Source organism: Pelophylax lessonae (assembly GCF_965119305.1).
Source record: "Pelophylax lessonae genome assembly, chromosome: 5".
NCBI lineage: Eukaryota > Metazoa > Chordata > Amphibia > Anura > Ranidae > Pelophylax > Pelophylax lessonae.
The window spans coordinates 105107663-105131950 of NC_138772.1; the positions used below are offsets into that span (position 1 = coordinate 105107663).

General features: G+C 47.0%; 1 protein-coding gene across 2 annotated transcripts in view; it reads right to left on the reverse strand.

Annotated features, from left to right (window-relative positions):
* Positions 1-24288, reverse strand: part of RBM33 (RNA binding motif protein 33) — a 347098-nt gene that overhangs the window by 206767 nt on the left and 116043 nt on the right. For both annotated transcript variants that reach the window (XM_082258397.1, XM_082258398.1), the window contains exon 9: positions 22714-22921. In XM_082258397.1, the coding sequence (XP_082114523.1) occupies positions 22714-22921 (208 nt within the window). The remainder of the gene's footprint in view (positions 1-22713; positions 22922-24288) is intronic.

Consider the following 24288-nt stretch of genomic DNA (forward strand, 5'->3'; position numbering starts at 1 on the left):
TATTACTGGCCGCTTGCCCGCACGGTGTGTTAGTTCATACACAGCCGCCATTAATTTTCGGCATCTTTGACCCGTTTTCGGCCAAAATGGGATAGGCCCATTTTCGGGCGAAAATTTTTGTTGCCGAAATTCCGGTGAACCACTACTCACAAGTGTGGTGCGAATATCATTTAAATATGTCCACGCAACTCACGTACGTGTTTGCTTCTGTGCGCAACTCACGTACGTGTTTGCTTAATGAGAGATTTCCTCAAGGCTTGGTCTGCGGACCAAGCCACAACACATGCCTAATCAACACCGCTCAAACAACGTTTGGACAGCACAGGAGCTGTATCCAAAGTTGAATCACAAATAAACTGCAGCCCATGGACCAACTGGTCCGCTAAATCAACATAAGCAGCGGGAACCTGCTCACCCCCCAGGCCCTGACACAAAAGCTTGGCCCATTCAGTTAGGGTCTGAGACACCAGGGCTGAGGCAAAGGCTGGCCGCAATGTCGAACCAGCCATAGTAAACATGCTGTGTTTCACAGCCTCTGCTTTCCTGTCAGCCAGGTCCTTAACCACCTCCCACCCGGGCCATTGTAAATATACGGCCGGGTGGGAGCTTCCTCCTTCTGATCGGACATTCCGGAACGTCCTTCAGAAGGAATCTGATCACCCCGGCTGCAGCACCGATCTTCTCCTTCTCACTGACAGGATCTTGTCAGGAGGAGAAGAGATCCAAGCCGTTACAACGGCTCTATTTACATTGCATGACGGCTGTGATTGGACACAGCCGTCATGTGATCAGGAGGGCCAATCACAGGGCCCTCCTGCTGAGTCTTGTTGCTCTGTGTCCGAGGGACACAGGCACATCGAGATCACTGATCACAGGGGGGGTCTGTGCTGGTAATCAGAGCATTGATTACCAGTGCAGCCCTGGGGGGAGGGGGTGCCACTAGAGCCACCAGGGATGCCCACCCATGACCACCAGGGATGCCCACCATGGCCACCAGGGATGGCAAACAGGGCTCAGAGAGCCTGCTAGTGGTGCCCCCCTATCAGTGCTGCCCACCAATGCCATCTATCAGTGCTGCCCACCAGTGCCCGTTATTGCCATCTATCAGTGCCGCCCACCAGTGCCCATTATTGCCCTCCAGTGCTGCCTATCAGTGCCCATCAGTGCCACCTATCAGTGCCCATCAGTGCTGCCTATCAGTGCCCATCAGTGCTGCCTATCAGTGCCCATCAGCGCTGCCTATCAGTGCCCACCAATGCTGCATATCAGTGCTATCTATCGGTGCCACATATCAGTGCCCATCAGTGCTACCTATCAGTGCCCATCAGTGCTGCATATGAGTGCCACCCCATCAGTGCCACCCCATCAGTGTCTCCTCATCAGTGCCTGTCAGTGCGGCGTCATCAGTGCAGGAAAAAACGGAATTTTTGTAAAATCTTACCTGTAAAATTCCTTTCTCTGAGTCCTCCGACAGTCGCCGCCTCTTCATATTCGTCACATATGGGGGTATTAGACTTTGCTCCGAAGGAGTAGCTAGGCAACAGAATATGTTAACAATAAAGCTTTTAACATATCCCACCCTCAAGGGGTGGACCCCTCAGTCAATACCCTCCTACTTCCTGCAACCATATCTCAGTTTTAGTGGAATAGCAGTAGAGTATACAATCAAACCCCAAAAGAGGGGCGGGGGCGGCGACTGTCGGAGGACTCAGAGAAAGGAATTTTACAGGTAAGATTTTACAAAAATTCCGTTTTCTCTTACGTCCTCCGACAGTCGCCGCCTCTTCATATTCGTCACATATGGGGACGTCCCAAAGCAGTGCAAACATGAGGGGTGGGAAACGCATCCGCGCCGAAAGGCAACGCAGTCTCCGCATCAAAGAAGGAACCTTACCAAAGGTAGGAAACCAGCTGGGCAACAGCAAAAAACAAGTGCTCAACAGGAGCAACAACCCAGGAAAAGACAAAAAACCAGGGGATACAAAACTTATCCCAACAGCCAGGAGTCCCCAACAAGGGACCCTAGGGAACAGCCGCACTAAGAACCTTGCGGCCAAAGGAAGCATCCGCCGATGCCTGAACATCTACTTTGTAGAATTTTGTGAAAGTGTGCACGGTCGACCAAGTCGCCGCCTTACACACCTGGGCTACAGAAGCCCCATGACGACAGGCCCAAGACGTACTCAGAGATCTAGTAGAGTGCGCCTTCACAGGCACAGGGGGAACCTTCCCCTGCAAAGCATAGGCCTGTTCAATGGTCTGCCTGATCCATTTGGCGATGGTAGAGGCCGAAGCCGCCATGCCCTTCCGAGGACCCTCTGGAAGAACAAACAAGGAGTCCGTCTTTCGAAAAGACTCAGTCGATTTAAGGTAAACCCTAATCGCCCGAACAACATCCAGAGAGTGCAATCTCACCTCCTTTGGATGTTTAGGCTTCGTGCACAACGAAGGCAAGACAATATCCTCATTAAGATGGAATTCCGAAACTCGTTTCGGAAGAAAAGAAGGATTAGGTCGCAAGACCACCTTATCCAAATGAATAACCAGGTACGGAGACTTGCAGGACAAAGCCGCCAGCTCCAACACTCTGCGAGCCGAAGTGATCGCCACCAAAAAGGCGACCTTTTTGGACAACATAGACAACGAGATCTCCCTGATCTGTTCAAAAGGAGCACGTTGCAACACAGATAGAACGAGATTCAAGTCCCAAGGGGGCAGAGGATCCCGCCTCGGGGGAACCAGATGCCTCACACCCTGAACAAAGGTGCCAACCAATGGGTTGGAAGCCACGGGACGTTGAAACAGAACGGCCAGAGCAGACACCTGACCCTTGATCGTAGCCAGCGCCAAACGCTGATCAACACCCGTTTGAAGGAAAGACAGCACACGGGACACCGAGTACGTGCGGGGTGAAAACCCCCTGGACTCACACCAGGCAAAATAGGCCTTCCAAGTACGGTAATAAACCTTCCCCGAGGAAGACTTCCTCGCGTTGATTAAAGTATGAACGACCTCCGGAGAGAGACCCCTCTCCTTCAGGACCTCGGTCTCAACAGCCAGGCCGTCAAAGCCAGCGACTGTAAAGCAGGATGGTATATCGGTCCTTGAGACAGTAGATCGTCTCGAAGAGGCAGACGCCACGGGGCGTCGACCGCCAGATTCACGAGGTCTGCGTACCAGGACCGGCGAGGCCAGTCCGGTGCCACAAGAATCACCGTGTTGCGTTCCGAATGTAACCTGCGAAGGAACCTGGACAGCAACTGAATCGGTGGAAACGCGTACATCAGCCTGTACTGATGCCACGGGGCCACCAACGCGTCCTGGAAAATTTATCGTCCAACCAAACTCCTGCAGTTTGCATCGTGACAGACAGGTCCTCCTCCAGACCCTGGCTGGTCGCAGACCGAACCAGAATGTCGTCCAGATACCCCAGGACAGAAACGCCCTGGGCCCTCAATAATGCCAGAACCGGTGCAAGCACCTTGGTGAAGACCCGCGGAGCCGAGGCGAGACCAAAAGGCAACGCCACGAACTGGTAGTGATCTCCCGCAATGGCAAATCGAAGGTACCTCTGATGACCCTCGAATATGGGGATGTGAAGGTACGCATCCTTCAAATCGATGGAGGCCATGAATTCCCCCGGAACCAGGGCAGCCACCACCGACCGCAGGGATTCCATGCGGAACTTGCGAACCCGCACAGAGCGGTTCAGAGCCTTCAAGTCCAGAATCGGACGAACCTTGCCCTCCTTTCTGGGCACGGTGAACAGATTGGAATAAAACCCCCGAAACCTGTCCCGATGAGGCACCGGAACCACCACTCCCTGAGCCCTCAGGTCCCGCAAGCGCTCTGGAGACAGCTGAAGATTTGAGGGAAAAAATCTGCTCTCCGGCCGAGAGAGAAACTCGATCTTGTAACCAGATCGAACGATTTCCAGAACCCATCTGTCCCGCACACGGGCCAACCAGGGCTGAAGAAAACCGAGCAAGCGTCCCCCCACCCCAAAACTGGGTGAGGGCGCCCCTTCAGGCCGAACTGTTATGGGCTGCAGGTCCAGATTGGCCGGACTTCTGTTTACCAGACCAGGGCTTCTTCTGAGAGCCTTGACCTTTGAACGGTTTGCCCTTGTAGTGCGGCCGAAAGGCACGAAAGGACCCCTGAGGGGGCCGAAAATTAGCATGCTTCTTCCCAGAAGCCCCCTTAGCCTTGGGGAAATGGGGCAAGAGAGTGCTCTTACCCCCGGTGATCCCCTTAATCAACACATCCAGGGACTCCCCAAAAAGGCGAGACCCATCATAAGGCAGATTGGCTAAGGTCTTACGTGAAGATTGGTCCACCGACCAACATTTTAACCAAACCAGGCGACGAGACAACACCGCCACGCTGTGCACACGTGCAGCCAACGGAATCAGGTCCAGGTCCGCATCACACAGATACATGACACCCTGGTGGATCTGATCCACCATATCCAGGGTCGCCGGCGAGGGCAAATCGGCCACTAGGACGCGCCTAAGCATCTGCGTCCAACTTGCGATCGCCTGGGCCGCCATGAGAGAAGCAAACAGAGCCTTAAGCATAGAACCCGTAACAGAATAAGTATGACGGGCAAGAGACTCCAGTCTCCTATCCGTGGCATCACGGAAAACAGGGGAACCCTCTGCAGGAATCGCAGTGGCTTTGTTCAAAACCGCAATTGCATGATCCACTGGTGGAGGCACACACCACCTTTCATCAGTGGCAGGCGAAAAAGGATAACGCAGCTTGAATTTACTTGGTACCGCAAAAGGTTTGCGCAGATCGCGCCATTGATCCTTAACAGCGCGCTGAAAATCAGCATTGCAGGGAAAAACCTGCGGCGTCCTGCGTTTCCTCTGCGTCCCATAAGCCGCCAAGGCAGCGGGGGGACACACTTCGTCCTGCAAACGCAGCGTTTGCTTAATGGAAGCAATCAACTCATCCATGATTGCAAGCTCTTCAGGCGAGCCAGGGGGAGAATTATCAACCCCCTCAACTTCAGCCTCCACCTCAGACCCCACTAGATCAAGAGAGGAGCGGGACCCCGATAAGGAGGCCCCCGCCATAACAGCCCCATCACCTTCACCCTCAGAATCAGAGGAAAGAGCAACTCTGGGCCTTTTAGTAGATTGAGCAGCCACCAGCATTTGCACCTGAGCAGCAAGGCCAGCCACAATAGTGGCTAAATCCCCCCCTGGGGGGGAAACAGCGGTCCCCTGGCTTTCCACCAATACTGTAGGAAATTTGCCCTCCTGAGAATCCATTGCCCCTGTAATGCCAGACAACCAAGGGTTAACTGCCCCTTTTAAGCAAGCGCGGCAAGCGCAGCCCACCGCACCACACTCAAGCACAATGAGACCCCCACAGGGAATATGCAAACTGAACACAGGCAATGGATAGCAAGAACAGAAGGATAAAACCTGAGGAGACCCTCGCCGCTGCTGCTGCCTCGATCGGTGTTCCTGGAAAGAGGAAGTGATGCTGCCAGGGCGCTCTATGTAAGCCTATGGAGGCTACAAGAAAATGGCCGCCATGCATGTAAACCATGCGGCCGGAGCGAGTGTAGGCAAAATGGCGTAGTTTGGCGCCGAAATCGCCGCTCCACAGTGCATTAAAACACACATTACATTGCAATATCAGAATACATGTCAGATCGCCGCAGCGATCGCTGTATATGCCCAAACATGCCAAAAAAAACATGCCCCACAGCACACAGCTTCTCACACTGACCAGACTGACACACACAGTGTCATACAGCTCCCCCCCCCCCCTTGCAGCCCACAGCATGCAGCCGAGAGATAGGGAGACAAGCAGTGTGAATAGAGGCAGGTTACACAGTCCCAGACTGACACCCCCCCAGACAGACAGGTCCCCACATAGATACACTTACCTCACATGGCGTGGGGGACCCGCACAGGTGAACAAGCCGCTGCACATGAGGCAGGGAGAGTCGCATTCAAGACGCACACAAGGGGGGTTAAGAAACCGCACAGCGTCCAGTGAGGTAGCCACCTCACCAATCATCCCTGCACCGAACAGGGATGGGTCGTTCACTGTGCCAGGAGCGACCAGGGGGATCAGCCCGAGACCCAGTCCGCATGATCCTCTTCATCCGAAGAACTAACTAACGCTGACAAAATAACAGCTAAGTAAAGGTAGAGAGAAAAACTCAAACAAAATTTTAAAAAGAAGAAAGAGTCTGGGACAGAAAGTCCCAGCACAGAGAGAGCCAGCCACTCCTGACAAGCTAGACATTAAAACTGAGATATGGTTGCAGGAAGTAGGAGGGTATTGACTGAGGGGACCACCCCTTGAGGGTGGGATATGTTAAAAGCTTTATTGTTAACATATTCTGTTGCCTAGCTACTCCTTCGGAGCAAAGTCTAATACCCCCATATGTGACGAATATGAAGAGGCGGCGACTGTCGGAGGACGTAAGAGAAAACATATCTATTTACAAAATTTTATAACCTAAACGAAAAAAACTTTTTTTTTTTTTTTTAATTTTTCGGTCTTTTTTTATTTGTGCACCAAAAAAAAAAAAAAAAAACCTGGCGGTGATCAAATACCACCAAAAGAAAGCTCTATTTGTGGGGAAAAAATGACGCAAATTTGGTTTAGGTACAGTGTTGCATGACCGCGCAATTGTCATTCAAAATTCAACAGCGCTAAAAGCTGAAAATTGGTCTGGGAAGGAAGGGGGTTTAAGTGCCCAGTATTGAGGTGGTTAAAGGATAGGGATTCCTCTACTGGGATCATGGTAGCTTTGTTCAACCTGGAAACAGGAGGGTCCACCACTGGTGGACTAGTCCCCTTTTTTTTTTTAAAGGGACTTCTCAAAAGGGTAACTTACAGCAAAACTTTTAGGGACCACAAAGCGTAATTTTGGTTGTTCCCATTCCTTACAGGAAAACCTGTCAAAATAAAGCACATAAGGAAACACCTTTGGAGTGCGAGGTGACTTATGTGTACCAAACCACACAGCCACGTCCATGGCTACATCAACCGCATCCTCCAATTTTAAAGTCTTGCGCACTGCAGTGACCATAGAGGAATCATCCTCACTATAGGATGGATCTGGGATTGTGATTTTAAGCCCCCCTGGACGGGTCGCGTCCACAGTAACATCAGGCTAAGAATCAAGATGAGACAGACTGATCAGGGAAAGGCGGGAGACGCTTCCTCCTGAGCCTTTGCCCACACGCCATTTCCACCCGGGACACTAAGGACTGCAGGACCACCGTCAGTGCAACCATGCGAAGCTGGGGTTCTGAGGGACCTGCCACCTCCATGGAGGTCAGTAGAGCTGTGACCCTGAGGCTCCATCATAAGGAAAGGATGACCTTGCAGTACAAAAACGATTCTTTGGCACCACTAAAGGATCCCCCCAAGGCTCAGAGAACCTATCAGCAGATAACAGGGACCCCCAAGGACTGACCCTACCGATCAGAGGAGCGCCGAGAATTGGGACCCAGAATCACCACGGAAGCCATCCCTGTTTATATTTCCTGGACAAAGCAAGAGGAAACTGAAGAGGAGCTTCGGCATCCCCAATTGGCTTTGGTCATCTCCAGTGTCTGTGACATCGGGCTACACAAACATGGCCCCCAGCTGGAGACCAGCCAGACTAAGGGAAAATGGCCCCCTGTGACATCAGGCTACACAAACATGGCGGCCAACCGGAGACCAGCCAGACTAAGGGAAAAAGGCCACCATCAGCTACAACATGCTGCCAGGATCTTCCTATTGCCCTCTGCAACGCTGCACCCTCTGCAAAGGGACCCCCTCCTGAAGGTAGGACACACGTTAGGGGAGACTCTGCTGCGCACTCTGCACTGGGACCCCCCTACACTATACCCACACTGCAAACAGTAGGGCATGCGCCTAGGGGTCTCCTACACTGGGGCCCCTCCAGACTACCAAGGCAGGGCACACTATCCCAGGACCCTTACAGAGTGAGGATAGCGGGGGAGGACTCCAGGTCAGACAGGGGGGGGAAAGGGAGTGGGGGAAGCCCAGCTGACTGAGGGATTTTTAAGAAAGGGAGGAGGGAACCTGCAGGCTGGTCAGATCGTTCCTGGAGGTAACCTGCATACACCCTAAAAAATAAAAACGCCAAAAGAGGAGAGGGGGAACTGTACTTACCCTTCCATGGTGCAGGTAACGCTCCAGACAGAATCCTCACCACCGAAGTAGGGGAGCTGTTGGCCAAGGGACCACTGCCACTCAGACCCAACTCCAGACGTATGCAACCCTGCGAGACATTTAACTTGCAGGCCAGCTTCTGTTTCATTATTAGGGGTTTTCAATGGGTATACATTTCTGACCATTTTACACTGTAAAGACGCTTCTAAACGCAAACGCCACTAAACGCACATAAATGCAGCATGTAAACGTGGCAAAACTGAGGTTTTTTAAGGAGGTTGGAAACCCCCCAAAAAAACCCTGTAAGACAAAGTCATAATGAGCTAGTATGCATCGCATACTTGCTCATTATGTAATACTTCCCATAGATCAAAGCCCCACAGCGGCGCCTACACATCGGTGTCACCGCTGACATTTTACCCGCAGTTACTTCTGGGTTCGCATGCTCCGGTGCTGTGATTGGCTGGAGCCACAATGTCACTCCTGCGCATGCACACGGGAGCCGCCGTTCACGGCACGGGGCTCGGAAGGAATGGCACGGGTGGCCATTCCTTTAGAGCGCATGCGCCAGTGATGTCATTGGCTGCATGTCATGTAAATATCTCTTAAACGGTGCACTTTTAGGAGATATTTACACTACCTATAGGTAAATGTTTGTAGAGGAAGTTTACTTCCTCTTTAACCGGCGGCTACTAGCTGTCAAGTTCCAACGCTCAGGACAGGTTTTCAAACGTCCCGTGTAAATGATGCCTTACAGGTGTTTAAGCTTTTATTTCTGTCTTTAGGGGCTAATACACACTGCGGCTCAAAGATGATGTTCCTACAGGTGTTTTGAGCTTTCATTTTTCTCTGCCTGGAAACTCCCCTCCATTTTAGCGAATGTGTCCATGCACACTATAGGCGTTTTCAGTAGTTTACAGGCATATGAGCTTACAGGCAGAAAAAAAAACCCCATAAGCATATGAGATTAAGCTCATATGCCTGTACACTCCTGAAAACGTCACGCCTTTAGTGTGCATGGACACATTGGATAACATGGAGGGGAGCTTCCAGGCAGAGAAAAAGGAAAGCTCAAACGCCTGTAGGAACATCTTCTTTGAGCTGCAGTGTGCATGAGCCCTAAAATTAAGTTGCAGTTCTTTATCAAGCAGCTTGTATATAAAAGGAAGAGAAATGGTTACATTAACAGTTACATAATCTGAATCCCACGTGATCAACTCCCTCTTTTCACACCATATTTAGATAAGAGTTTGGGCATAATGCTTTTTGTTGTTGTTGAGGTTGTAGTGTTACAGAAGTGCCATGCACTTCTGATGAGGAAAAGGGAAAACATGACAACTGTACAAAGTAACAGCTTATTAATGTAAAAATAAAATAAGATCATGCTTCAAAATATCAACGAGCCGCAAGTATAAAAGAGTACAGTATCCCACAAGAGTGAGTACACGCCTCACATTTTTGTAAACATTTTTTTGTTCCATCTTTTCATGTGACAACACTGAAGAAATGACACTTTGCTACAATGTAAAGTAGTGAGTGTACAGCTTGCAACTTTGTTGTCCCCTCAAAATAACTCAACCCACAGCCATTAATGTCTAAACCGCTGGCAACAAAAGTGAGTACACCCCAAAATGAAAATGTCCAAACTGAGCTCAAAGTATCAATATTTTGTGTGGCCACCATTATTTTCCAGCACTGCTTTAACCCTCTTGGGCATTGAGTTCACCAGAACTTCACGTTGCCACTGGAGTCCTCTTCCACTCCCTCCATGACGCCACCACGAAGTTGGTGGATGTTCGAGACCTTGCGCTCCTCTACCTTCCTTTTGAGGATGCCCCATAGATGCTCAATAGGGTTTAGGTCTGGAGACTTGCTTGGCCAATCCATCACCTTTACCCTCAAGCTTCTTTAGCAAGGCAGTGGTCATCTTGGAGGTGTGTTTGGGGTCGTCATGTTGGAATACTGCCCTGCGACCCAGTCTCCGAAGGGAGGGGGATCATGCTCTGCTTCAGTGTGTCACAGTACTTGTTGGCATTTGTGGTTCCCTCAATGAACTGTAGCTCCCCAGTTGCGGCAGCACTTAAGCAGCCCCAGACCAGGACACTCCCACCATCATGCTAGACTGTAGGCAAGACACACTTGTCTTTGTACTCCTCACCTGGTTGCCGCCACACACACTTGAAATCATTTGGACAGGATGAGACAACAGGATACCATTTTAGTAATCCACGTCCTTAGTGTACTTGTCTTAGGCAAACTGTTTGCGAGCTTTCTTGTGCAATATCTTTAGAAGAAGCTTCCTTCTGGGAGAACAGCCATGCACACCAATTTGCTGCAGTGTGCAGCGTGTGGTCTGAGCACTGACAGGCTGACCCCCCACCCCTTCAACCTCTGCAGCAATGCTGGCAGCACTCATACGTCGATTTCCCAAAGACAACCTCTGTATATGACGCCGAGCACGTGGAATCAATCTCTTTGGTCGACCATGGCGAGGCCTGTTCTGAGTGGAACCTGTCCTGTTAAACCGCTGTATGGTCTAGGCCACCGTAGTGCAGCTCAGTTTCAGGGTCTTGGCAATCTTCTTATAACCTAGGCCATCTTTTTGTAGACCAACAATTCTTTTTTTTCAGATCCTAAGAGTTCTTTGCCATGAGGTGCAATATTGAACTTCCAGTGACCAATATGAGAGAGTGAGAGCGATAACACCAAATTTAACACACCTGTTCCCCATTCACACCTGAGACCTTGTAACACTAACGAGTCACATGACACCAGGGAGGGAAAATGGCTAATTGGGCTCAATTTGGACATTTTCACTTGGGGGTACTCACTTTTGTTGCCAGCTGTTTAGACATTAATGGCTGTGTGTTGAGTTAATTTGAGGGGACAGCAAATTTGCACTATTATACATGCTGTACATGCACTACTTTACATTGTAGCAAAGTGTCATTATTTCAGTGTTGTCACATGAAAAGACATAATAAAATATTTACAAAAATGTGAGGGATGTACTCACTTTTGTGAGATACTGTATATGCTCAAAATAAAATAAATGCGTTTAGTGCTGCGTTTACAATGTATGGGATACATGTAAGCATTGCAATACTTTTCAAATGTATTAAATAAATACAACTATTTTAAATAAAAATAAACATAATTAATGAGGCCTGTGATTATTAGATCATCATCAGTGTCCAGAAGGACTATGTGCAAGGGGTGAATTTTGTTTAAAGTGGATCAAACTATATCAATATCCAAGAAATCTGTGCGCACATGACAAAAATACACTCAAACTAGATTCAAATATACCACCAGAACCCCCCAGATGTACAATCACCTCACAGATGGGCCTTCATCACAGGGGCTAATGGAGCCTTTAAATAATGAGTAAATGGATTTTTGTAAGATCTTACCGTAAAATCCTTTTCTCTTAAGCTCATTGACAGACGTAGTCCTCGTTGATTCAACACACTCGGGTTATGCTGCCCTCTACAGGAGTAGGACTAGACAGGAAAGAAAACGTTCTGGCCACACCCTAGGGGCAGTCCCAGTGGGTATATCCTCTCACTTCCTGCTCTAGCAAATCAGTTATGTCACAAAGCAGTGTTTAGAGAATTTAACCCAACCCAACTCAAAAACAGAGGGGCGGGTACTGCGTCTGTCAATGAGCTTAAGAGAAAAGGATTTTACGGTAAGATCTTACAAAAATCCATTTTTCTCTGTCGCTCATTGACAGACGTAGTCCTCGTTGATTCAACACACTCGGGACGTCCCAAAGCAGTACCACAAATGAGGGGTGGGAAAATAGAAAACAAATCCAATCTAGAAGGCCCAACCGGTGCCAACTAGAAGTTTCCAATGCTCATCAATTAAAGATGAGATTCAACAGAAAATTCCAACAGAAAACAACCCTCGAGGTAGACCACCGGTCTCCTCAAATTGCGGCCTGCAAACCTTGCGGCCAAATGAGGCATCCACCGATGCCATCACATAATTCTTATAAAATTTTGTAAAGGTATGTACCGACGACCAGGTGGCCGCCTTACATACCTGGACCACTGATGCCTGATGGCGGAAAGCCCAGGAGTACTGAGCGATCGAGTGAAGTGCGCCCTAACAGGGAACGGAGGATTCCGACCCTTACTAGAATAAGCCTGTACCACCGTCTGTCTAATCCATTTGGAGATATTCGCGGCAGATGCAGGCAACCCCTTTCTGGGGCCATCCGTGATCACAAAAAGTGAATCCGTCTTACGGAATGATTCCATAGCCTTCAGGTATACCCCGATTGCCCGAACCACATCCAAGGAATGCAACGCATGTTCCTGATGATGATTGGGCTGAGGACACAAGGAAGGTAGTACAATATCTTCATTCAGATGAAGCCTGAAACCACCTTTGGAAGAAAGGATGGCTTAGGATGAAGAACTACCTTATCCCTCTGAATCACTAAATATGGGGACTGGTCTGACAATGCAGCCAGTTCTGACACCCTGCGTGCAGAAGTAATAGCCACCAAGAAGGCCACCTTCTGGAATAAAGTAAACAAGGGAATCTCCCTGATGCTTTCAAAAGGAGGTTTCTTCAGAACCGACAACCAAATTAAAATCCCAGGGCGATAAGGGCGCGCGGACTGGTGGAGCCAGGTGCCGCATCCCCTGGATGAAATTCCGCACCAAGGACTTAATAGCCAAAGGCTTCTGAAAGAAGATTGCTAATGCTGAAACCTGACCCTTGATGGTGCTCAAGGCTAGTTTCTGCTCAACCCCCTTTCGCAGAAAGGCCAATATTCGGGTCACCGAATAGGTACGTGGAGGAATTTCTAAAGATTCGCACCACGCGATATACGTCTTCCATGTGCGATAATAGACCTTGCTGGAAGTCGCTTTCCCTGCTTTAATTAGCGTAGGAATAACTGAAGCTGACAACCCTCTGTCCTTCAGTACCTGGGTCTCAATGGCCAGGCCATTAAACCCAGCGATTGTAAAGCACAATGGAAGATCGGTCCTTGAGACCGCAGACATTCCCTGAGAAGAAGTTCCCAAGGAACGTTCGCGACTAGCATGTCCAAGTCGGCCGGACCGGCTTGACGAGGCTAGCCTAGAATTTCCAGGACAACTGGAGTTCCCTCCATCTCCATCCTGCGGAGAAATCTCAGCAGCAATCTGAGATGAGGGAATACCTTTAATAGCTGACACTGCCTTTACAGGCCGTTCAGCGCGTCTGCTGCGTCCACTGGAGCATCGTGGGCGCGCGTTACCAATCTCCGCGCCTTCGGGATGCTGTGAATAAGGCACAGATGGTGAAATCCTTGGCGAATGACTTACGTCATCACCCTGATATTGCCTGACTGGATCCGAACCAGGCTGCCCTAGAGCTATCTGGCCCTGGCAATCCGACAAAGTCTGATCGTTCTCTGTTCCCACACATTATTTAGACACCTGATTCCTATCACGAGTGGTGATTTCTCCTGGTTAAACATTAGAGACCGAAGTCACCCGGCTAGAGGCTCCTTGGTCTGTCCGTTCAACCGGATCCGATTCTTGTGGGGAACTGATGCTAATCTTTGGAAAAGGTAAAGAAAATGATCTGTTCAGGGAACGGTAACTACCGCTCCCTGTAGTACTTACGCTGACCCAGCATTTTAACCACAGCACACGTCTGAGGATTACCGGACATAGATGCATGCCCTGATAGGGGGGTAGCATCCAAGGCTGCGTCACAGACAACCTGTAGTCCTTCTATAATCTGTTCCATCAAAACAGATGTTGCCTGGGGGATACCTTTCCCCTTCAGGTCCTGGCGCACCAATCTCGCCCATTCCGTAAATGTCTGAGAACTAGATCAAATGCCAATAACTGGTCTAAAGGCTGATCCTATCAGGGAAAGATAGTGCGGGACTCCGCTTCTACCTTCCGATCCACCGAATTATTAAAGGACAAAGCGTCCTCCACTGGAAAAAAAACGTGGATTTATTCAGTCTGGAAAAAGGGTGAATCCACCACTGGTGATACCGTCCATTTCTTAATGAGGGATTCCTCAAACGGATAGCGTCTAGTAATGCGCTTGGAACTAGTAAAGGTACGCTTAGAATGATCCTATACCTCTTTAATCTTTTTACCCAAACACTTGGGTAAAGAAAAAACCTTCACCGTCCTGGTGGGTCTGCTAGTACCAAAGGGAAATTCCTTTTTATTTGCCTCTGCCGGAAAAAACTCAAGTCTTAAGGTTTCCCGAACCGCACAACTAGTGCGTCCACCAATGCTTCTTCCTGATTTATGGCGGAAGCATGAACGTTCTCCTCACTGTCTGAGGGAACCTTACCTGAGATAACAGCCCCTGCAGAGGGGCCTGCAGCTGCAAAAACCATCTCAGCATCTGAATCTGAAGTCTCAGACGATATAGTGGTAGGCGGGGGTCGCTTTCTTGACCCCCGTTCCTGACAGGCCGTCTCCACCCGAGCCACCAAAGACTTCAAAACTGCTGTGAATGCATCCATACTCTGTGCACTGGCGGGTCCCGCAGCCCCCCCGAGGGAAACCGGTGGGGGTACCTGTGTGGCAGGGTCCATGATAATTCCAGATACTGCCCGGAAAAATCAATTTGCCAAAAAGAAATAAAACTTTTTTTTTTTTCCAGACCCCCAGCGCCACAAAGCCCCTCAGTGTTGCCTGCTTAGGGACCCCTATAGAGCGAGAGAGAGAGAGAGAGAGAGAGATAGACCCCAAAGCTCACCACTTACTGCTCAGAGTTTCAAAATGCAACTTGTTTCAGCATTGTCTAGAACAGACAGGAAGTCTTTTGGCTGGCTTCCCGAGAAGAAAGGAGGCGGCTCCGCCCCTCTGCATGCCTTCCGGCGCCTCCCCTAGCTCCACGAGGTGTTTGAGTCACCTCAAACATGGCCGCCCCCATGCTGGAGACACGAGGCTACGCCAAAATGGCGGCCTCGTGCGAACTACCAGACAATGGCGGCGGCCTGCACAGAATAGCGGTATGTCTGCAGAAGGATCTCGGTCTCACAACCCTTCACCCTCATGGAGGTCAGCATGATCGGCGGTACCGGACCCTGGCGGGCCGTATGCGGTCCGTGGCCGTCGGGAGGCATCTGCTTAGCTGGAGGAATGATCTGGAATGCAGTATACATGTATAGACATCGCCCTGTGGCTTCTGACAGGTAGGATACCTTACACTATCACAGTAAAGTTCTAGTACTGCCCCTGACTTCAATCATTTTAACATCTTTGCAATTAGATTGTCAGCTCCCAAACCAAGCCTCCTGGCTTCTTGTTCACAAAAATCACACTCAAACAGGGGGATCTGTGACATGTTATAGGATAGAGGGAAGACCCATCCTTACCATTACAGAGAGGGGCCCGCGTTCACCACAAGACCCGTCAGGGGGAAAGTTGGAACATACTACTCACCATACCGGAACCAGGCGGGCGCCAACTCCTGACAGTACCCCTCTCCACCGAGGTGGGAGGGCTGTCGACCAATCCGGACGCCGTGACTCATGGTCTTTGGCGTTTCAGCGAGACGTTTAACTCGCAGGGTCAGTTGCCGTCCAGTGGAACTATGTCGCGGCCGACCCAGCGCGGAGCTATGGCCTGCACGCGCTCGTAGGCTGAACTGGGGTGACCACTGGATCTCAACATCCAGCCCGTCGCCCAGTTCAGCTTTCTTGCTTGAAGAACTCACAGGAACACTGGAGAAAAAAGCTGTCTAAAAAATTTTTCTAAGAAAAAAATCCTGCCAGGACCGAAGATCCCAGCAAGGTATCTAGGTCCTTACTCCTAACTAGACAGAAAAAAACTGATTTGCTAGAGCAGGAAGTGAGAGGATATACCCTCTGGGACTGCCCCTAGGGTGTGGCCAGAACGTTTTCTTTCCTGTCTAGTCCTACTCCTGTAGAGGGCAGCATAACCCGAGTGTGTTGAATCAACGAGGACTACGTCTGTCAATGAGCGACAGAGAAAAAATATTTATAATGGCAGATGCAGGTGGATATCTAATGGACATATAGGTGTACACTGTGGATAGCCAACAATGAGCTATATACACAGTAGTGCACCCACCCTCAGAAGCAAGCGACACACCCAGTTAAAGAATAGTTCCTCATTGTATATGTTGACGTTCTAAAATAATGTTATTGCTAAAGAGACATATATGCACTCACTTTGTAAACAGGAATAGCAAGTATGAAAAAGTACTGAACCGCCACCTACCCTTATGTCAAGTGTGCAGGCAAGCCACACTGTTAAGAGATCAGTGGGAGCCAGCAGCCCACTGGGTATCTCACTCTCTCTTCCATATTGATTAAGCTCAGCCCAACACGTTTCCTCACTGTGACATGAGGGGCACATTGTTTAAGACTCCCCTCCCCCCTGTAATGAGGGCCCCTGCAGTGGTCTTTATGTCAAACGTTGATCCATTTTGAGTGGATTTTCACCTCTGCACATAGACATTTGAATACTGGTGTGTTTCTAATAATCACAGGACTCGTCTGTTTATTGATCTCTATTTAAAAATAGTTATATTTATTTAGTACATTTAAAATGTACTGCTTACATATATTGTAAGCAGTACATTTAAAATGTACTGCTTACATATATTGTAAGCGCAGCACTAAATACATTTAATTAATGTAATGATCTTTCTTCCTGTTCTTGCAGCATGTCTAATATAACAATTTCTCTCCCATTTCTTAAAAACTTCTGACTCTCTGAAGAGTGAACTGCAGATACCCAATTTCTAAATCTCCTGTTACAGCTACCAGAGAAAACACAAGTGACAGCTCAGGATCAGGGGGGCCACTGCCACACAGATATCAACCGCAAGACACCAAGACAGAATAAGCGTGGACCTCTCAACATGCCTACAAAGCTAGAATCAGCCTGTCACTTATGTAAGCTGTGAACAAAGCATTTCTGGAACAGTATGACACAAAAGTACACTGAGGTTATCTTTACCATCATGGCACCTTTAAACTTAAAGTTTGAAGATCACTTCCAAAAGAGAATAAATCAGTAAGATACTAATGTTATACAGCACATTTTGCAGCTGTACTAGTCAGAAAATTCACTCAATTTACTATAATGTAAACGGTCAGAAAAATACAGTGTTGCCCCGATGAAACACCTCTTAAAAAATTTGGCTACCCAGCTATGCTGGACACGCTGTTCCAACAAGTCATTACTTCTTCATTCGTATTGTAGCTCAGTCAACCAAAGTAATGAAGAAAACCCGGGTAAATTGTACTTTTAGGAGATCAGCAATGGCAACCACCTTTTTTTTTCCCATGGCATAAATAAAAATATCAACCCCCCCAATGTTGCTCCTCTGAACACGTTTATAGGATGCTAGAGCGCAGGCTGGGGGTGATGTGGTGGTTAAGATATGCTAGTTTAGGTGGCTATTAAATAATTTGTGAGCTTGTTCCCCAAGGATGAATTCCAAGTATGAAAATTTGGTCCAGCTTGGAATGTAACTATGCCTATACCATCCATACCTGGCCAATGCCCTCGGAAGCTGGAAATCACTGAAGTAGGCACTAGTACTTAAAGTGATTTCCAGTTGCTTCCAGAACGCGGACTGAGTGGCTGGCCTGCCACAATCTGAACACAGGAGATCAGCCACTCAGCAAAAGCTTTGTTTGCCACTTTAGTGGAGCAAGGAAGAGTGCTGCAATGATGAGATATTCTTTCATTGGGAAGTAGGGCACTAAAGAGGCTATATTGGATTGTGAAGATGCTTGTTGAATAGTTACTACTTAAGCAGTTTGAAAAGTTTTCTTTTTTTTTTTGTTAACATAAACCTATGGCAGAAGGCAATGCCAAGAAGGAAAGGCTTACCAGTTACCTAGAAGCATTCCTGTTCTAGTGTAAGCCTCATGTCCTAAGCAGCAAGGGTTATGCTATGTTCTCAATCTGAGCAACTGAGAATGCATTGTTCCATAAAAGATCAGTGAAAGTTTACTTCCTGAAGCCTGAGCAACTACATTTAAATTTCCTGCAACATGACCAAATTCAAGCTTCAATGGCCAGTATTAATCTGATTAGTAGCTGTGAAACATCTTAATACTGGCATTTCTTAGTAAATAAGAGGCAGCAAGAGGCTGCAATCAATGTTTATGAAACATGAAAGTGAAACATTAAAGTGATGACTTGATTGAAAACAGAAGTGCCAAGCAGGTGGACTACATTCCGCTGTATGCAAGTTTATTCTGCACCTAGCGAGCCGGCAGGGACCTCTCTGCGCAATACCACTGCACAGAGCAGGCAAGTAGGACATGTTTATTATTTTATTTACAAAAACAGTCCATTCACACTGCCGCGACTTGTCAGGCGACTTGTCAGCCTGACAAGTCGCAGTCCTCCCGCTCCCACTGTGTAGTACAGGAGCCGTTCTAATAGGAGCGACACAAGTCGCTCCGACTTAGAAAAAGGGTCCTGTACTACTTCAGGGCGACCTGGAAGCGACTTGCATTGACTTCCATTATGTGAAGTCCGTGCAAGTCGCGCCGAAGTCGCGCTGCACGGGACTTCACAGGTCGCCCCTGAAGTCTGAGCGACCTAATGTGAATGGGGGCTTACAGTCGCTTTAACCATTTTCTGAAGTCTGTTTTGTTGAAGCCAGAGGTGAGAATATTCTTTTGTTTAGTGTGAATATAAAAATGCTTGCATACAGAGTTAACAGCTTAAATTCAGATTAATACAAGCAACCAAGAGTCAGGCAAATATCCCTCCTTAGGCCTCACTTTGTTCAAATGGGGCCATGTGGATATTCAGATATAAATCTTAAAGCAAACAAATGTTGTGGTGCTTTTTCTACAAGAAAACAAAAACACACCAGGCTCTTGTTCTCTTGAGTCCATTCACACTGCCGTGACTTGTGAGGCGACTTGTGTGCCCTCAAGTCGCTTGACATAACAAAAGCAATGTTAATCAATGAGTGCCGTCTTAATTGGCACTACTGAAGTCGCTCCGACTTCAGAAAAGAGTCCTGTACTACTTTGAGGCGACTTGTATTCGACTTGTCCCATAGACTTCAATGGGAGTCGCCTCCTTATCTTATTTGAAACGACTTGTGATCCGACTTTCCATTAAAATGGTCCTGAACCAGAAAAAAAGATAATTTTTCTTAGAATTTTTAGTAGCGCAGGGATAGGGCTCCGCTCCACATGGGCGTTTTTGTTGCAGGCGTTTATCGGGCATTTTTTGGGCGTCTTTGGAGGCAGGCATGACTTTTTTTGGATTTAGTGTCTGGGGGGTCTAAAAAGTGTACCTGTGAAGTTTCAGCTCTGTAGCATGCCCAGAACCAGAAAAAAAGACAATTTTTCTTAGAATTTTTAGTAGCACAGGGATGGGGCTCTGCTCCACCTGGGCGTTTTTGTTGCAGGCATTTATTGGGCATTTTTTGGGTGTCTTTGGAAGCAGGCATGACATCTGAACTTCTGTATAGGGGTATCTATACACATACACACACATATATATATATATATATATATATATATATATATATATAAACATACATACATACAGGTGTGATAGGAGCGGAACCCTATCCCTACAAATAATTTCATTAGCGCAGGGATGGGGTTCCGCTCCTTTCACACACGTGTGTGTGTATATATGTGTGTGTGTGTGTGTGTGTGTGTGTGTGTGTGTGTGTGTGTGTGTGTGTGTGTGTGTGTGTGTGTGTGTGTGTGTAATTTTTTCAATAATTGGCTCTATCAAAAACGACAATTTTTAAGAACTTTTTTTTGTGTGATTGAGCATGACCCAGAACCATCATATTCTGATTGGTCAAATACAAAGTCGTACAAAGTCGTCTATCATACAAGTCGCGCTGAAAGTCGCCCTAACAAGTCGCCCCTTATGAGGCGACTTTCTGGTTGCGGCAGTCTGAATGGGGTCTTATTGGTTTCAAAAAGGATGTAAACTGTCCTACGTCTTTTATAGTTTTTACCTATGATTCACACATTTTCCAAAGGAATTCAAATACAAAATGTTTGACTTCTGGGTGAAAGTTGTGTGAAAACTTTTTATAAAGGGGCCCCTAAGCATTTTATGTTGCGGTGCTGCAAACCAACCTTTTTTACTTGGATAGTTTCTACTATAAACACTAACCCCATTAAAAGTTGATTATTTCTAACAACCTTGTAAAATTTAGTACACATGTTAAACTTTTGGGAAATTATGAAAATTAGTATCTAAAATTTCGAAATTCAGATAAACTTTTGTTTGGAGCAATAAATAGAATTTCCTGTTGAACCACTTCCCACCCGTAGGACTTCATATGACAATCTTGAGACATTATCCCGTATTAAAATTTTCAGACACCGATTCTTATTTGTAGAAGTGATTTGAGTAGCTATACAGTCGCGCGATCACTTCTACAGGCAGCGGAAGGGATTCCAAGAAAGCTACTAGCAAAACAATTGAGATCTTTACATGTGGGAGAAAAATGGCAGAATTGGCCTGCGGTAGGCAAGTGGTTAAATGAAGAAGCACAATGTGTTTACGAGCCCTACAGTCACTTAAAGTGTTACTAAAACCACAACAGAAAAAACAGTCTGTATATGAAGTAAATCATTCTGGTCATACTCACTGTGGAACTTAAGGAGTTAATCAACTGCATTATGTAAAAAGGCTGTTTGATCCTTCTCTGATCCTCCCACACTTTTACTTTCCCCAAGCCATCTGATAGAACAGAGCCCTTGGAGGCACTCTGCACACGCTCAGTTCGTTGTGTATTGCAAGGGAGTTTTTTTTTTTGGGGGGGTACTTGTGATCAGCACAGGGCAATCAGCACTGTCCAGACAAAGTCAGGGGTCATGCAGCCTCATACGAGTCAGGAGAGAAGGAAAACTTCTCCTAGTAGCTTGCCCTACAGTGCACTTTCACCCCTTCCTGCTCAGGCCAATTTTCAGCTTTCAGCGCTCTCACACTTCGAATGACAATTGTGCGATCATGCTACACTGTACCTTTATAAAATTTTTTATAATTTTTTTCACACAAATAAAGCTTTCTTTTGGTGGTATTTAATCACCGCTGTTTTTTTTTTTTTTTTTTTATTTCTTACAAAAAAGAAAGACAGAAATTTTTGAAAAAATAAAAAAGTTTATTATTTTCCGTAAAATTTAAAAATAAATAATTTTTCCCCATCACTGATGTGCGCTGATAAGCACTGATAGGCTGCACTGATGAGGTGGCATTTTTGGGCACTGATGAGGCGGCACTGATTAGGAGGTACTAATATGCCGCACTGATGGGAACTGATAGGTGGCACTGACAGGTCGCACTGATGAGCACTGACAAGCGGCACTGAAAGGTGACACTGATGGGCAATGAAAGGCGGCACTGATGAGCACTGACGGGCGGCACTATCAGTGCCCGCAATCAGTGCCCATAGTGCTGCCAGTCAGTGCCTAGATGAGCAGGCACTGATGGCCACTGACTGGCAGCACTATGGGCACTGATTTTGGGCACTGATTGGCACTTAATTTCAAATTTGTGTAATCAGGGCACTGATGATCAGTGCCCTGATTACGTCTGTCTCCCCAATGAGGAGGAGCCGCTGATAGGCTCTACTCGCCTCACACTCTGACAGTGTGAGGCGAGGAGAGCCAAATAACAGCACTTTCTCATTTACATGTGACAGGCTGTGATTGGACACAGCCGATCACATGGGTATAGAGTCAGGTCATTGACTCTTTACCGAGATTGGGGTCGCAGCGTGTCCTAGCAACACGGCGTGGCCAGGATCGCCGCTCTGTGCGTCGAGAGAGAGGCAGTTCTGGTGCGCCGTCATATGACGGTGCCCAGAACAATAGATGCACCGCTCTGCCGTCATTTGACAGTGGGCGGGTAGCATGTGGGTAAAGTACAGAACACCTGTCAGTTTTTTTTGCTTTCTATGCCCCTTTTAGGGTGATTCTCCCTCTCGATTTGTCCTGTTTATAGCTATCATTGAAAATGAAAGTAAAAGAAAATCCCAAATTCTGGGCTGTCTCCAGGAAAGAGTGAAAATCTTCCATTTGGGACACTAGTTCCGGTGACCTGGGGGTCCACAAAAAACACCATTAATTTGAAGGGATTTCATCTTACTTCCTGTTTGGTTATGGGACATGAAGTAAAAGGGAAATCTCTGCAATCAGACGCAGAAGGCGAAAAACAAACCCGACAGGGATTACGGTATACCCTCCCTTGCGCTATCCAAGATGGAAAAAAAAGGTTTTTCCCATAGTTCTACTTTAACTAGCGCTCAGTCAGACAATGACAGAAGTCACAAGACTGCTATATACTGCTGATGAGATAAGGTTTTTCGTTTATATTTACTAAAATAATTTCATTTCCATGTTCTGTGTACTGTGGAAGACCAGATATAGTGAATGCAGGCTCCTGGGTTTAGTAACACTACAAGGAGGCTCATTGCTACAATAGGCTTCTCGTCAACAAAATAGTGGACTTCCACCCTGCAAAGATGACCTTAAACAGTAAAGGGTATAATATAAAATTACAAAAAAGTGAAAGTACAGATGTAAGGAATAACCTTGAACAGATGTCACATTCCCCTTAAAATGAGGATTAATATGGATGTTTTTGGGTTGATGGGGTGGCGTAGATACAAGTGTGGACTGTGGCCTAGTCTTCTCCTGTTGCAACATGGAGCCATCATTTGAATGATGCTGGGATCTCTGCATAGGCAGGAGAGGCTGAATATGCTGTTGCTGCTGCTGGAATAAAGTTCGAATGGGTTGCTGGAAAGAAAAAAAATATACTTAAAGTTATCATCTGTTTCAAGTGGACCCACAGCGTAAAAATACAATAACCCTAAACCTTGCCGACAATCCTACTGGCTATAGAATATATGGTATGACTTTGCCTGAACATCACTTTCAGAAATTCTTCATCAGCAACCAATTCACCAAATACTTAGTCATACCATCAAGAGGTAGAATGACAAAGACAACATTTTTTTTTTTGCTACAATGGCAGGGATTAAAAGGCTTTAATCACTTATAGCTAGAAGCAGGGATGTCAGAAAGATAGATAAGGGGGTGTTGCTGCAAGCTTACTTATACAAGTGTGCTTAATTAAAACCTAGCTGAAAGGTAAACGCATAAACCTTCAAGTATAAAATAAGAGATACAAATACAGTATAGTCTCTCCAATGTTAACAAGCCGTTATTATTCATTTGGTCCCTGGATTACATAGAAGCTTGATAATAACTCTTCTTGAGTTTTTGAATAGTTTCATATATATATATATATATATATATATATATATACACACACACACACACACATACACACATATACACAGTATCTCACAAAAGTGAGTACACCCTTCACAGTTTTGCAAAAAATGTATTATATCTTTTCATGTGACAATACTGAAGAAATTACACTTTGCTACAATGCAAAGGAGTATACAGCTTGTATAACAATGTAAATTTGCTGTCCCCTCAAAATAACCCAACACACAGCCATTAATGTCTAAACTGCTGGTAACATAAGTGAGTACAACCTTAGGTGAAAATGTCCAAATTGGGCCCAATTAGCAATTTTCCATTCCCACTGTCATGTAACTCGTTAGTGTTACAAGGTCTCAGGTGTGAATGAGGAGCAGGTGTTTATAATTTGGTGTAATCACTCTCACTCTCTCATACTGGTCGCTGGAAGTTCAACATGGTACCACGTTGCGCCTCATGGCAAAGAACTCTCTGAGGATCTGAAAAAAATAATTGTTGCTCTACATAAAGATGTCCTAGGCTATAAGAAGATTGCCAAGACCCTGAAACTGAGCTGCAGCACGGTGGCCAAGACCATACAGGAGTTTGACAGGACAGGCCCAACATGGAACAGGCATCGCCATGGTCGACCAAAGAGGTTGAGTGCACGTGCTCCGCCCAAATCCAGAGGTTATCTTTAGGAAATAGACATACGAGTGCTGCAGAGGTTGAAGGGGTGGGGGTCAGACCATACGCCGCACACTGCATCAAATTGGTCTGCATGGCTGTTCTCCCAGAAGGAAGCCTCTTCTAAAGATGATGCACAAGAAAGCCCGCAAATAGTTTGCTGAAGACAAGCAGACAAAGGACACGGATTACTGGAACAATGTCCT